Source organism: Rhinoderma darwinii, chromosome 3, assembly GCF_050947455.1.
Source record: "Rhinoderma darwinii isolate aRhiDar2 chromosome 3, aRhiDar2.hap1, whole genome shotgun sequence".
NCBI lineage: Eukaryota > Metazoa > Chordata > Amphibia > Anura > Rhinodermatidae > Rhinoderma > Rhinoderma darwinii.
In genome coordinates, this window is record NC_134689.1 from 181765798 (window position 1) to 181781177 (window position 15380).

The following is a 15380-nucleotide window of genomic DNA, read 5'->3' on the forward strand; positions in this document are numbered from 1 at the left end:
GCAAAATCCAAACTATTTTCTGCAGTAAAAAAACGCAGGAATTGGTGCGCTTTTTCCGCAGCGGAAATCCTGCTAGTTTCTCCAGAAATTCTCTGTAGCAATTCTGTTACGTGTGGACAAGCCCTAAGGGTATGTGCACACACACTAATTACGTCCGTAATTGACGGACGTATTTCGGCCACAAGTAGTGGACCGAACACAGTGCAGGGAGCCGGGCTCCTAGCATCATACTTATGTACGATGCTAGGAGTCCCTGCCTCTCCGTGGAACTACTGTCCCGTACTGAAAACATGATTACAGTACGGGACAGTTGTCCTGCAGAGAGGCAGGGACTCCTAGCATCGTATATAACTATGATGCTAGGAGCCCGGCTCCCTGCACTGTGTTCGGTCCGGGACTTGCGGCCGAAATACGTCTGTCAATTACGGACGTAATTCGTGTGTGTGCACATACCCTAAGACACATGATGTACACCCTGCACAGGGCGTGTCATCACCCCCCACACACAGCTCTGCCCCATGCACATGACCTGCCTAGGTAGAGTCGTGTGTTAACCTTAGACCATACTATCCCCCCACCCCCATTTAGTAAAGACACATGACACCGAGGTTGGATGTGAAATGGCCACAGCAGCCGTTTATTAATTTCACAGTTTTATAAAAACAATTTAAATCCGAAACATTCGGATAACTAGTTAGGAATCCACCAGAGAATTCCTCCTAATAATTCACATGACCCAACATGGGTCAGAATCATAAATAACAATTAAACGTTAACATTAACCCGAGCAGAGGAAGTCCTTGAAGCCCCTTCAGATGTTCCTTTCAAGAACACACCGAATTAGCCATCTGCAAACCACCAATTACCTCCAGCCGTAAACCAGCTCGGAAGCACCGTTCACCTCTGCAGATGGCTCCAACCACTAGAAGTCCACTTCAAGGGGATAACACCCGATGAAGCCCTCAAGTGATATACCGACCACTAGAAGTCCACTTCAAAGGGATAACACCCGATGAAGCCTTCAAGTGATATACCTTCTACCAGAAGACCACTTCAAAGGGATAACACCCGATGAAGTCTTCAACCATGTACCTTTTTTGGGGGACGCATACCCCCGATGCGACCCCCCCACCATTTTGTACTGACTGGCCTCAAGGACTCCCCCCGCCAGCTGCCATGACAACAGAACCTACTCCGGAAAAAAGAAAAACATGTTAAATAAGCACACAAAATAAAACACAACACTCATAGACGGACGTACATAAGACCTAAGGAGTAACAAACCACGGGTGGGAGGGTGGGAGCTTGCTTATTCTATGTTACTCCTCCCGCTGCTTCCGGCTCAATGCCGAGAAACAGCGGGAAGCGCAGTAACGGCCCCCCCGTCCCCCTTAACTCCTCCCCGTCCCTCCTTCAGCTCCTTTCAACTTTCCCTCACCTCATTAACCCTTTCCCTACCAGGACGGTCATGCCGGCTTCCCTTAACCCTGCGGCTGCGTCCAGCCTCTTCTTGACCTGCCTAGGTAGAGTCGTGTGTTAACCTTAGACCATACTATCCCCCCACCCCCATTTAGTAAAGACACATGACACCGAGGTTGGATGTGAAATGGCCACAGCAGCCGTTTATTAATTTCACAGTTTTATAAAAACAATTTAAATCCGAAACATTCGGATAACTAGTTAGGAATCCACCAGAGAATTCCTCCTAATAATTCACATGACCCAACATGGGTCAGAATCATAAATAACAATTAAACGTTAACATTAACCCGAGCAGAGGAAGTCCTTGAAGCCCCTTCAGATGTTCCTTTCAAGAACACACCGAATTAGCCATCTGCAAACCACCAATTACCTCCAGCCGTAAACCAGCTCGGAAGCACCGTTCACCTCTGCAGATGGCTCCAACCACTAGAAGTCCACTTCAAGGGGATAACACCCGATGAAGCCCTCAAGTGATATACCGACCACTAGAAGTCCACTTCAAAGGGATAACACCCGATGAAGCCTTCAAGTGATATACCTTCTACCAGAAGACCACTTCAAAGGGATAACACCCGATGAAGTCTTCAACCATGTACCTTTTTTGGGGGACGCATACCCCCGATGCGACCCCCCCACCATTTTGTACTGACTGGCCTCAAGGACTCCCCCCGCCACCGCGAAACAGGCCTTGACCACCTTAAGCCTGTGAGTTCCTCCACACCACCACCGCCCTTTCTATGCCTTCTGCTATCGCCAAGCTCCAAAGATCAATGCCAACCTCGGTCAGATGAACCCAGTCACTTCTCCAGAAATTCCCCACTCCTGACTCCAAATCCCTATGCCTCACGCAAATGCCCCCGTTCTTTGCCACAAAACGGGACACCGCCCGGTTAACTTTTATGCGAGCCTTATTGACTCTCTCCACCGATCTAGCTAACCGCCAATGCTTTCTTGGGACTATGTCCGACCACACTACCACCAACTTGGGATAAGATACCCACAAACACAACATATCATGTTTGATATCCCGCACCAACTCACGAAAAGGGCGGACTCCTAAGTCATTCCCACCCACGTGCAACACTAAAACCTCCGGAACCCTATCAAGCCGCACATATGTCTGGAATTCCGCCAACACCCTGTTCCACGACATACCTCTAAAACCCAGCCAATGCACAACCGCATCCTGTCGCGGAATGCGCAACTGGCGACCATCCGGGCGGACGTCCGCCCTCAAAGCCCCCCAGTGCACGTACGAATGACCCATCAACCACACCAGACAAGGAGGCGAATCTGAAACGGAAAACACAGTTAGGCACCACCATATAACATTTTCAAGCATAAACAACAAAATTACAACATATGGGGGCGGACATATGACTTAAACCTTTTAGACTCCCAACGACCAATACGCCTCACCCCCTCATCATCCAACCCCCAGCGCCCCGCTTCCGTTGCTGCGCCAATCCGGAAGGAATGAGATGAATATGAGCCTGCCGCAACCCCCACCGCCGTCAAACATTTTTTAAATACAGCTCCAAACTGAAACCTGGACAAAAACGACCCGTCCACATGACGTAACAAAGGCAAATCTGGAGACCCCCTGTTTCCCGTAAAACCCCGCATGCACTCCACTGGGCACATGACCGACCCCGGGAGAGCGAACCAAACTATCAGTTTTCCCTTCCCTACTTGGTCAGTTTTAGATCTACGCAACCATACCTCCAGCCGATCTGCAAAAAGGCTCACCTCCCCAGATCTCAGCCCCCCTGCCTGTTTAGTACTTGGCGACACCAACTCACCTATTCTAAATGCTCCGAAGAACGCTAACGAAAAAGCCAACCGAAACAGATCCATTTCATCTGAAGAACGACATACCGATGCTAATGAACCGCCCAACGAGCCAAGCAAAGCAAACGACACCGGCCTTCTACTATCCGCCTCCACCCTACCTCTGCGCAACCCCTTCAAAGCCTGCGATACCAGAAATTCCTTCGATACATCCCGCAAGCCCCGCAACTTAAGCCCAAACGCCACCGCAGATATGAACCGGTTCACCTTCGCTACTGAAAACCCCGCCTCCCATGCATCCCCTAACCAATACAAAAGTGCCACCAACCTGTCTCTATCCGTATTGACGTCACCCAACTCTCTTACCCACTCCTCCCACTGCCTCCAACAAGCAGCATAAGCACTCCACGTCGTGCGCGCCAAAGACCTTTGTAACAGCTGCTCTACGGGACCGATACCAGATCCCAAAGATGCTCCGGACAAACCAAACCGAGACGTTCCGCTCCCGGGGCCAATTGCCGAAACCGGTCCCACTGCGAGCGAGAAAGAGCATCAGCAATACAATTCCGTACACCCGGGACATGCACCGCCACCACCCACGCGTTCAACGACAAACACACCAACACTAAATGTCGCAACAATTGAACTACCGGAGGAGAGGACGCCGTGATGTTATTAATGGCCAGCACCACCCCCATGTTGTCGCAGTAAAAACGGACCTTCTTATCCCTGAGCCTGTCCCCCCAAATGGTAGCCGCCACCACGATGGGAAACAGCTCGAGCAGGGCCAGATTCCGCGTGAGTCCACTGGACACCCAGCTAGCCGGCCATTGACCTGCGCACCACGGACCTCCCCCGTAAGCTCCAAAGCCACCCGCCCCAGCCGCATCCGTGAAAATATTCAAATCACTCGTATCCTGCGCTGGGGCCATCCATAGCGAGCGACCATTGTACTGGCCCAAGAAGTCATCCCAAACCTGAAGATCAGCTCGGTGCTCCTCCTTGAGCCGCACAAAATGATGCGGCGCACGCACTCCCGCCGTTGCCGCCGCCAACCTTCTACCAAACACCCTTCCCATCGGCATAATCCGGCAGGCGAAATTCAACTTCCCCAGCAGCGACTGAAGCTCCCTCAGCGACATTTTCTTCCTTCTACAAGCCCGTCGAACCTCCAGCCTCAAAGCACCCAACTTATCCGCCGGGAGACGACACTCCATTGCCACCGAGTCTATTTCGATTCCCAAAAAACAAATCGTCGCTACCGGGCCCTCCGTTTTTTCCGGCGCCAAAGGAATCCCAAAATCCCTCGCCACCTTCTGTAGAGCATGAAGCAAATTGCCGCAAACCGGCGAACCCCCCGGGCCAACGCACAAAAAATCATCTAAGTAATGGATCAACGAGTCGACCCCGGATGCTCCCCTCGTTACCCACTCCACGAAGCTACTAAACGCCTCGAAGTATGCACAAGAAAGGGAACACCCCATCGGAAGGCACCGATCCACGTAAAAAGCCCCATTCCAAAAACAACCCAACAGCCGTTGGCTTTCTGGATGAACCGGCAACAACCTGAACGCCGCCTCGATGTCAGTTTTTGCTAGCAGCGCCCCAGGACCCGCAGCCCGCACTAACCCCACCGCCTTATCGAATGAGGTATAAACTACGGAACACAACTCGTGATCAATCCCGTCATTTACCGACGAACCTTTGGGATACGATAAATGTTGAATCAAACGAAACTTTCCGGGCTCGCGTTTAGGGACAATACCCAAAGGGGACACAACTAAATCTTTTACCGGCGACTCAACAAATGGCCCCGACATGCGACCCAACGAAACTTCTTTTAACAACTTTTCCGACACGACTTCCGCATGCAAGTAAGCCGATTTTAAATTCCTCCGCGTAACCGGAACCTCATAAGGAGGTGGAGGAATAACAAACCCAACACGAAACCCTTCATAAAGCAACTTAGCTGCCGCCCTATCCGGATACTCATTTAGATAAGGGGCCATCCTTTCCACCCTCACCGGCGACACCCCCTTGACCAGCCCCGTGCTGGTTCCCTGACCTCTTTTTTCGCAGACATTTTGCCGCCCCGTGTGATGCACCATTACACTCGGAGCACACGTGCTTGAACTTGCACGTGGCCCCGAACTTGCACTGACCTTCATTAAATTGCCAGCAAAACCCCGCCTTTCCCCCGCCGCTTTGTCCACTCTGACTAGACTGGCCTCCCTGGCCACCGCTCCCGGGAAAGGACTGCCTAACCGGAGCCGTAACCCGTAACCAGAGAGCAATATCCTTCTGGTCCCACCGAATCGCCGGCCGAACCGCCTTCCGCTGACGGAATTGCTCATCATATCGCAGCCACGCCTGACCCCCATACGCCCTATGAGCCTCCCCAATGGCATCAAAATAACAAAACAGCGCCGAACAATTCTCCGGCGCCTTTTCCCCTATCACACTAGCCAATATGGCGAACGCCTGCGACCAATTAACGAACGTCTGCGGGATCAGCCTATACCGCCGCCGTTCCTCCTCGTCCTTTTTACTCTCATCCCGCTTGCTCTTATCCAAATTAAATTTAGCCAGTGGCAAGAGAGAAAAAATTTCAACGTATTCGTCTTTCCAGATCCGATCACGCACCTCCTGCTTTAAATGCGCCCCCAACGGACCCTCAAAACAAACATACACCTCCCCCCGAGCACGATCGTCCATACGCACTCGATCGCCGTCCTTCTGTGCCTCGGTCTGTACCGACACCGCGACCGCCTCTCTAACCGCCACCGCAGGACGCGCCTGTAACGATCCCACGTCCCTGGGGCCTTCCCAAACTATCGCAGGAGACACTTCCGTTACTACCGGCGCCGCGGCCCTATCCAGGCGCCCCACCAGCTCCCGTAAGCAACCCACTAAATCTGCCAAACCCGCTCCGTCGCGTCCGCCCGCGCCACTACCGGCCCCCGATGCAATGCTAGCAGCCCCCCCGCCGACACCCGACATAAAAATCGCTGGATAAGACAATGATGGAGTTATACACTCACCGGGCTGCACAGGCGCTGTGTTCCCGTCAGCCGGACCATCCTGACCACGACGATACACGTCCAGTTCACCTTCCTCCAGTTCTTCTCTCGCCGACGACTGTCCCTCCCAACGACATCTTCGGAACGGGGATGAGGACGCGCTGACCGATGGGCCGGCAACCTGCCGCCCGACCGCCGGGACCCAGACTTCCGACCTGACCTGTTGCCTCGACGTCGCTGCAGCTCTAGGCGTCCGTCTAGACGATCCTGACGAAGCCTGCCCCCTGGCCGGAACATCACCATGCGGGGCGGCCGTACCTTGTCCTCCAAATCTTCCATCTGATGGGGGAGGGGTGACAGGGAGCCCAGCCTGCGACTCCCTGCTTACCGCCGGACCCCGTCGCGGCCTGGGATTCCTGCCAGGACGCAGGGCCTGGGAAGGGGCGGTCCTCCCAGCTGCCTGGCCTGCAGCGTCCGGGATCGGGCTCCCTCTGCGACGCCGTGTCCGCGGGACTACCTCCGGACTGAGGCGCTCTGGAGGTCGGGACCGCCGAGAGGGACGGGTCGACCCAGCCTGCGTCGCCGTCACCCCTGGCACCGCTCTCTGCCTGCCCAGCGCAGGAGCGGTTGTTGCCGACTCCCCCCCCGCCGCCATAGCCATGCTTGTAAGGGGGCCGGGGGAGGGGACCCTGTCCTTTTTAACAGACCCCGAACGCCGTGCCCGGCGTGGCGAAACGGCGTCCGGGATCCTCGTTATGGCAGCCACGGTCTCCTCTAGCCATCCGGGACCGTGGTGCACAGCAGCGGCACGCAGCCGCTCTAACAAGAGGGCTTCTGCCATCACTAAAAGCACGGGCAACGGGGAGCTTGCTTATTCTATGTTACTCCTCCCGCTGCTTCCGGCTCAATGCCGAGAAACAGCGGGAAGCGCAGTAACGGCCCCCCCCGTCCCCCTTAACTCCTCCCCGTCCCTCCTTCAGCTCCTTTCAACTTTCCCTCACCTCATTAACCCTTTCCCTACCAGGACGGTCATGCCGGCTTCCCTTAACCCTGCGGCTGCGTCCAGCCTCTTCTTTACACACACAGCTCTCCACTGTAGACTTTACACACACAACCGCACCCCAACTACACACCTAGTACCATGTGTTTCAACCCCCTCACACAGCTCTGCCCAAAGGGCGTCATCAACCAACACAAAACACTACTCCGTGCGCATTACGAATACAAACAGCACTGCATTGTGCACGTTCTGAGCAATAACTGGACATGTACGTGTGCAGTGCACATGCCGCAGAGCTGTGTGTGTGTGTAACGAATACAGCGCAGAGCTGTGTGTGTGTGTGTGTGTATAACGAATACAGCGCAGAGCTGTGTGTGTGTGTGTAACGAACACAGTGCAGGGCTGTGTATGTATGTAACGAATACAGCGCAGAGCTGTGTGTGTGTGTGTGTGTGTGTGTATAACGAATACAGCGCAGAGCTGTGTGTGTGTGTGTAACGAACACAGTGCAGGGCTGTGTATGTATGTAACGAATACAGCGCAGAGGTGTGTGTGTGTGTAACGAATACAGCGCAGAGGTGTGTGTGTGTGTGTGTATAACGAATACAGCGCAGAGGTTTGTGTGTAACGAATACAGCGCAGAGCTGTGCAGTTGATGTGTTTTTTAGAGCTCCATAAAGCACACACATCCATACATCCTGTGTCCTTCTTTTAAAGGGACAGTCCCTACTTTTGACCCAAGTCCCTTATCCCTCTCTGCTCATTAAATGTCCCACTTTTGAAGCTGATAAATAATTTGCATTAACTTAAATACTATAATTCTCCTGAAAGTGTCAGCTTGGATTCTTATTGCATATTAGACCCCACATTGCATATTATTTTATGATTTGATACAAAAATGTTGATAAGCAGATGATATTTTAGTTCCTCTTTGACCGCTGAATAACTTAGGAGGTGTCCACACACATTTCTATTACATGAGGGAAGTTTCACATTCTCAAGAGGAAACTACATGAAACTTCTCCAGCAGCACAGCCAGGAGTCTGACTCCTCCCACACATGTTACTGGTCACATGGTCATGGTGTCATCAAAGGTCCTTTAGCCTAGGAGCATCCCGCAGTGTGGGTCCAATGAGGCAGCGGTGAATGTGAGAGGAGCCCCGGCAACTTCTACACAGTCATTCATAGAGCTGACAGGGAAGGAGCGGCAGAGCAATGGATCTAGAAAACAAAGTAAAGAAGGTGAGAGCAGCTCTTCCTGCGTCTTTTATCGGCTTGTGTGAATGTCATGTAGTGCGGAAATGGCTCGTTTCCTGCAATGTGAGCGCTGAGCTTAGGTGGTAGTTCAGGTACAGGACAAATGTTAAGAGTCAAACCACAGAGTGCTGTGTAACATTTACCAGTTATGTCATGGGCACGAAGTATAAAGACTGACTGGAACAATGCCAAGCTATATTCACATACGGCAGATTTGTTGCAGAAATTTCTACAACTGAATATTTCCTCATACAGGGATGTTTCGGCATTGATTTTGACTCCCTCTTGCCACCCCCCCCCCCCCCCCATATTCAGATAAGTGGGAAAGTCGCAGAAATTTCTGCAACAAATCTGCAGTGTGTGAATACACCCTAAAAGTCTCAGGACTCGTGATAAATGTCTCTAATGTTCAGTTCTGGGACTGGCACAAGCTCTACCTCAGTTTGCCCATCAATAACTCTAATAGATCTTTAGTGGAAAATTTGTGGGTGTTTTTTAGTCAGTGAATAACGTCTGAGTCTCAGACGTTTTGCTTACAAAGATAAGGTAACGCCTCAGCCATTCTATTAGTCATATCAGCAAACCATGATCAACTTTAACCCTTTCACTGCAAGGGGTTTCAATAAATTGAAAGTAGAGACTATTTTATTTTTTTGTACAAATAAAACCTGAATTATAAAATTGAATCCTAATATACCCGCTTTATCTTTTCTAAAAGTAGGCAATCTGCCACCCGGCGCTTTACACTCACGACCGTCTTCATGCAATTTTGCATCAAAGAATAATTTATAAAAAAAAAAAAATAATAGTTTAAAAAAATGAATAAAACCTTTTTGGGGCTAAAAGTCTGACGTATTCGCAATTTTAGATGCATAACTCCTAAAAATGAAAGTTCATGATGTTTCGAGTTGGTGCAGACCACTCGCCTATGTCACATATCACAAGGTCACCAGAACCGAAAAGACCACAAATCTCTTCTTAACAACTAAAAATAAGGGATTAGCCGCCTTCAATAGTAAGTGAACCCCCAAACCCTGTATATTTCCTGAGAGCAGGTAACCTGATCGGAATTGTGCCCAGAAATTTGACATTTTTGCGCAGCCGCCATCATTATGACACTCCATTTGGATGTTTGTAAACAGAAAAGCACGTGGTGCTTTTCTGTTTACATTCAGAGTTTGACAGCCGTTGCGTGAAACAGCCAGTTCGCACGGAAGTGCTTCCATGTGACCTTTTCACGCATCCATTGACCCCTTCACGCACCCAGCGCACAAATATAGGACATGTCGTGAGTGCAAACTGACCTGTCACTTCCTGATGTAGTTTCCGTGTTTTTCCACGAATACAGCATCTCACGGCACACTCAGATTATCACCACTGAATGGGGATAATCTGTGTGCGAAAAACGCAGCTGTAAACTGCCAAACCGCGGTAGAAATGTGAGGATCAGCGTCGGATTTCTGCCATGTAATATCTGCACAGCACATGACATAATTTTTACTGGTAAAAATCTGTTGTGTGAAAAAGACCTAAGGCCTCATGCACACGACCGTAGCAGTGTGCACGGCCGTGATTTTCGGGTCGGCCGGCTGCGGACTGTCAGCCGCGGGCCGCCCGCAAATTGCGGGACATGCACATGGCCGCCGTCATTGTTTTCAATGAGCCCGGACCGCAGAAGATGTAATAGGACATGCCCGTTCTTTCTGTGGTGAGAGTTCCCGGGCCATGCACGGACCGTAAAAACTACGGTCGTGTGCATGGCCCCATAGAAAAGAATGGGGCTGCAATTCTCCCGTGGATTTTCGGGGGAATTGCGGCCGCAAAAACACGTTCGTGTACATGGGGCCTAAGGCTCTGTTCCCAGAATGTTTGTGGTGTATGAGCAAACATGCACCACAAACATCCAGGGTTGCCAACCATCCGTAAATTTACAGACCGTCCGCACAATTTTGTTTTTTTTTTCTGCCGTCTGTAGTGCCCGGCAGAAAAAAACACAGTCTGTGATTTAGTCTCCATTCCCGAAACGTTGCATGTGCCAAAATGTACATGCGCAGTGTAAACAAGGGAAGAGTAGAGGGTGGACGGAGCCAAGTGAATTACGGTCTCAGTGGGAGTGGACCAGTGAGTTCAGGTGACTCCGGCCGTCACCGACCTCACTCGGACTGCCGCTGCCGCGTCATTCACTTGGCTCCGTCTACCCTCCTCCTGCTCATAAATATGAGTGACGTCAGGCAGAGCGGTGGTGGGGGTGGTTGAGTGAGTTCGTTCACCAATCGCTAAGTTAGCGGGGGAAAGCTACAAGCGGAGCTGTGATTGATGAGTCACTCATAGCAAAGTGATTTTGTAATGTGTCCATAACAATTTTGGCCTGTCCATGATTTTTAGCTCAGTTGTCCAGAAATTACTGACGTGGAGGATGACAACCCTGCAAACATTGTGTGAACTGAGCCTACTCTGTGTTTGCTTGAGAGAGTCTGTACAGGATTTTGTCTGCAATATAGACGGTCCGAAGTATGGGACTTCGGCCTTGTTCACACAGAGCAGATTTGATGCAAAATTTGCGTGTATTTTTTTTAAGCCAAAACTAGGAACATTGGAACCTAAACAGAAGAAATATATGAATGGAGGACTTAAAGTTTCTTCTCTCCTGGATCCAATTCTGGTTTTAGCTTTAAATGAGTGCAGATTTGATTTTGCATTCAGTTGTATTGCCCACGGACACCTTCCCATATATATTTACCGGAAGGTGTCCGTGCCTTAGAAAGGCTCCGCAAAAGATAGCACGTGTCCTGTTTGTTGATTTACGGACCGTGCTCCCATACCTGATAATGGGAGCACGGCCCGCAAAATGCGGGTGGCCAGCCGTGCCCGTAATCAGTGATTACAGCCATGGTCGTGTGCACTGGGCCTGAGGCCTCATTTACACGAGCGTGTGCGTTTTGCGCACGCAAAAAAACGCTGCGTTTTGCGTACGCAAAAGGCAATTGACAGCTCCGTGTGTCATCCGTGTATGATGCGCGGCTGCGTGATTTTCGCGCAGCCGCCATCATAGAGATGAGGTAGTCGACGCCCGTCACTGTCCAAGGTGCTGAAAGAGCTAACTGATCGGCAGTAACTCTTTCAGCACCCTCGACAGTGAATGCCGATCACAATCTACACCAACCTGTGAATAAAAAAAAAGACGTTCACACTTACCATGAACTGCCTGCTTCCTCCAGTCCGGTCTCCCGGCCGTTGCCTTGGTGACGCGTCCCTCTCTTGTCATCCGGCCCCACCTCCCAGGATGACGCGGCAGGCCATGAGACCGCTGCAGCCTGTGATTGGCTGCAGCCTGTGCTTGGCCTGTGATTGGCTGCAGCTGTCACTTGGCCTGAATTGTCATCCCGGGAGGTCGGACTGGAGGAAGAAGCCGGGAGTTATCGGTAAGTCAGAACTTCTTTTTTTTTTTACACGTATATGTATATTGTGATCGAAAGTCACTGTCCATGGTGCTGAAACAGTTTAAGTCTTTCAGCACCGTGGGCAGTGACTGTCTCCTGACGTCGCGTACCCGAACATTTTTTGCCGGGTTCGGTTAAAACGAGTTCGGCCGAACCCGGTGAAGTTCGGTGCGCTCATCTCTAATTTGACACTCCGTTTGGATGTTTGTAACCAGAAAAGCACGTGGTGCTTTTCTGTTTACATTCATCCTTTTGACAGCTCTTGCGTGATTTTCGCGCATGCAACGCAGGACCGTCAGTGTGGCATGCGTTGTTTTCACGCACCCATTGAAGTCAATGGGTGCGTGTTGCGTGAAAAACGCAAGAATATAGAACATGTCGTGAGTTTTACGCAACGCGCTCACTCTGCGCAAAATTCACGCATCGTCTAAACAGCCCCATAGACTATTATAGGTGCGTACGACACGCGTGAAAAGCACGCGCGTCGCACGCGCGTATAATACGCTCGTGTAAATGAGGCCTTACAGCGAGATTATGGGTAGAATGAATAGTTCAACTTATCCGGGACAATATGGGAAATTAATGTGAACTCCACAAAAGGAGGACTCTGGTGTAACAGTTGTCCGTATACACATGGTACCCTTTCTGTAGGAATGGCATCATGAGTTCCCAGACTATTTTCCCACTAATGCCAATATCCTCTGGGCAGCCTGGGGGATTAAGGTGGCGGTCCCCTAATAAATAAAAACCCCCACAGGTGTAGCCTTTTGTGCATTTGCACACCTTATAATGTTTCACACTGTATCGGGCTCTTCTGGAGTGGATAAATTGCCGAAAGGATAGACGGCCCTTGAAGTCCATAAGAGACTCGTCTACAGGTAATTTTTGGCCTGGTGTGTAGACGCTTAAAAATGACTCTCTTAGGAGGGAGATAAGTGGGTCTCCATTTGTTGAGGCGATCATGGCCTGGGTCCCTTCTTTGGGGGGGGGGGGGGGGGTGTGGTTTTGGAATTGTCAGAAGTGCATTATAGTTTCATATCGTGTTCGGGCCATAACTGCTGCAAAAATGGGTGCTGTGGATAGCGCCGGTAGCCCAGTAGGACCGGGTGGAAGACTTTACCCCATGTTTAGGGTAATTCCCCAAAAATGTTTAATCTCCGAGACTGTTGTGGGGATCCATGCTCCGGCATAGCAAGACCTGGGATTTTGGGTCACAAATTGCCTGCCATATATATTTGTCTGCTGGACAATTAGTTCCAGGACCTGATCGCCTATGAACAACTTAGTCATAGGGGGTAAAATTTTAGACATCCGTGTTGATGCCTGGAGTGGCTATGTATGGCGAAATTTGGGGGAAAAAAGAAACTGCAGGATCCCACATTGCGGGAGGGACTGCATTACTAGGCCCTTCTCCTGACGCTTCAACTGTGACAGCTACGTCCACCACCATAGGGCTGGGGGTGCAGTGGCAATTCCGAAAGCGACACACAAGTTCTGTTTCTGATACAGTGTCTGTATCGCTGCCTGAAACGTTGGAGCACAGCAAGGTGTATGCCTTCTCCACCGTGAACTTTCTGGGATTCGTTTTTCGCTACACCAACTTTTTATTTGTGTTCTTTCCTTTTTTATTTTTTTATAACTAACAAAAAAGCAAAAAAATTACAGTAAACTGCAGCTAATAACCGCTATTATAACAGCGTAATCAGCAAAAATAATGATCACGGGAGAGAGAGAGAAAACCGCACAAATCCTGTGCTGTATTTACTAAATATGTGACTGTGATAGGCCTATCACAGGGACCATATGATTAACGGTCCCTGATCAGTTACTATTTACAAGCAGACTGTGACTTACACATACAGCGCATGCATGTGCCATTTTTTTCCCGGCAGGGGTGGTGGCAGCGGAGGCCTAATATTAAGTTTTATTTTATTTATTTTTTATCTCCTCTCACCAAACATTTATTGTGAGAGGAGATAAAAATCTTATTTTCACTTGTTACAGCATTATAACGGTGATCGCCGGTATTCGTTGAATACTGGCAATCTCTGCTTTAGGGACCGTAAACAACGGTCCCCAGTCAGTGCTCCAAGCCCTCAGCTACCGGAGATTTCCCTCCTCCAGGCAGCGCTATAGTATTCTAATGCAATGCCGTAAAAAGGCAATTGCATCAGAATAAAGCCTGTTAGTGGCCGCTGTAAAAACAACTATGAGCGGTCGCTAACTGGTTAATGGTGGGAGATCACTTCTGATTTCCATAAATAGGAATATCAATGTTGTCTTGACTACAAAATATTTTTCCATCACCGTCTTGTCTATCTGTGGTTGTTTTGAATTGAGCATATTGTTTATGGACACATGGCCTAATTGATGACCTTTCTTGTAACCGTTCCAGAAGTGAAACAAATGTAAATCAAAAGCTAAAGCAGTTAGAAATGAACATTCTCTGTTGTGTTGTATAAATGTGAAAGTATAGTAAGTAGTTATTTGCCTTTTAATAAAGTAAAATGAGCACTCTTTACCAAGCATGTATAACCAGAGTTAAATGTTCAAAATAGGGTTTTATTATAGCCTTTGCAGCAGGGGTCTCAAGCACGCAGGCCGCATGCGGCCCCTGAGGCTGTCCTCCGCGGGACACAGAGCTGCTAGTATAGGCTCTGCTCCAGGACTCTGTGGAATTTCCTGACATCGCTGTCCATATATGGACACGCGATGTCAGGGTCTTCCCCAGAGCAGAGTCCTGGGCAGAGCGCTATTTATCCCACATGTTAAACGTAAAAATAAAGCTTCTCTCAAATATTTTACTAAATTGTAATAAAAAGGGATTAAAAAGACGTATGTAAGCAAATGTTACAAATAAAATCTATACCTCGCCCTGCAAAAGACAAGCCCTCACACCACCCCATCGACAGAAAAATAAGTTAAAGCTCTCAGAATATGGCGACACAAAACTATTTTTTAACCGGTTAAGGACTAGGCTGTTTTACAGCTAAATGACCAGAGCAAATTTCACAATTTTGCTATGCGCTTCTTTACATGACTATAACTCAGCAGGTGAATAAAGTTCATCTTTGAATTTTACACTCTTTTTAAAGGACAGATAGGGCTTTGTTTTAGTGGCATTTGTCAGTATATATCATTTTTTTTTTTTTCACTAAAGTGGGCAAAATTGGAAAAAAATGCAAGAATTTAACAATTGCGTCGGTTTATGCTAGCATTTTTCACACACGGTATGAACCACGGCCAAAATTAATCTCCTTTCACATTCTTCCACTTCTCCCGTGCATGGGGATACCAAATATGTGAGCCTTATTCACTGTGCGGGCATGTGCCAGGGCTTGGCATAAAAGGAGGCTTTTTGGCCTTTTCGGTCCAGGAATTTTGCATTTG

At 49.5% G+C, this 15380-nt stretch overlaps 1 protein-coding gene across 1 annotated transcript in view; it reads left to right on the plus strand.

Moving 5' to 3' along the window:
* The first annotated feature begins 8370 nt into the window (after positions 1-8370).
* TES (testin LIM domain protein) overlaps positions 8371-15380 on the plus strand; it is a 56296-nt gene continuing 49286 nt past the window's right edge. Inside the window, exon 1 of the mRNA XM_075857117.1 lies at positions 8371-8535. Within this exon, the coding sequence (XP_075713232.1) occupies positions 8509-8535 (27 nt within the window). The 5' untranslated portion in view covers positions 8371-8508. The remainder of the gene's footprint in view (positions 8536-15380) is intronic.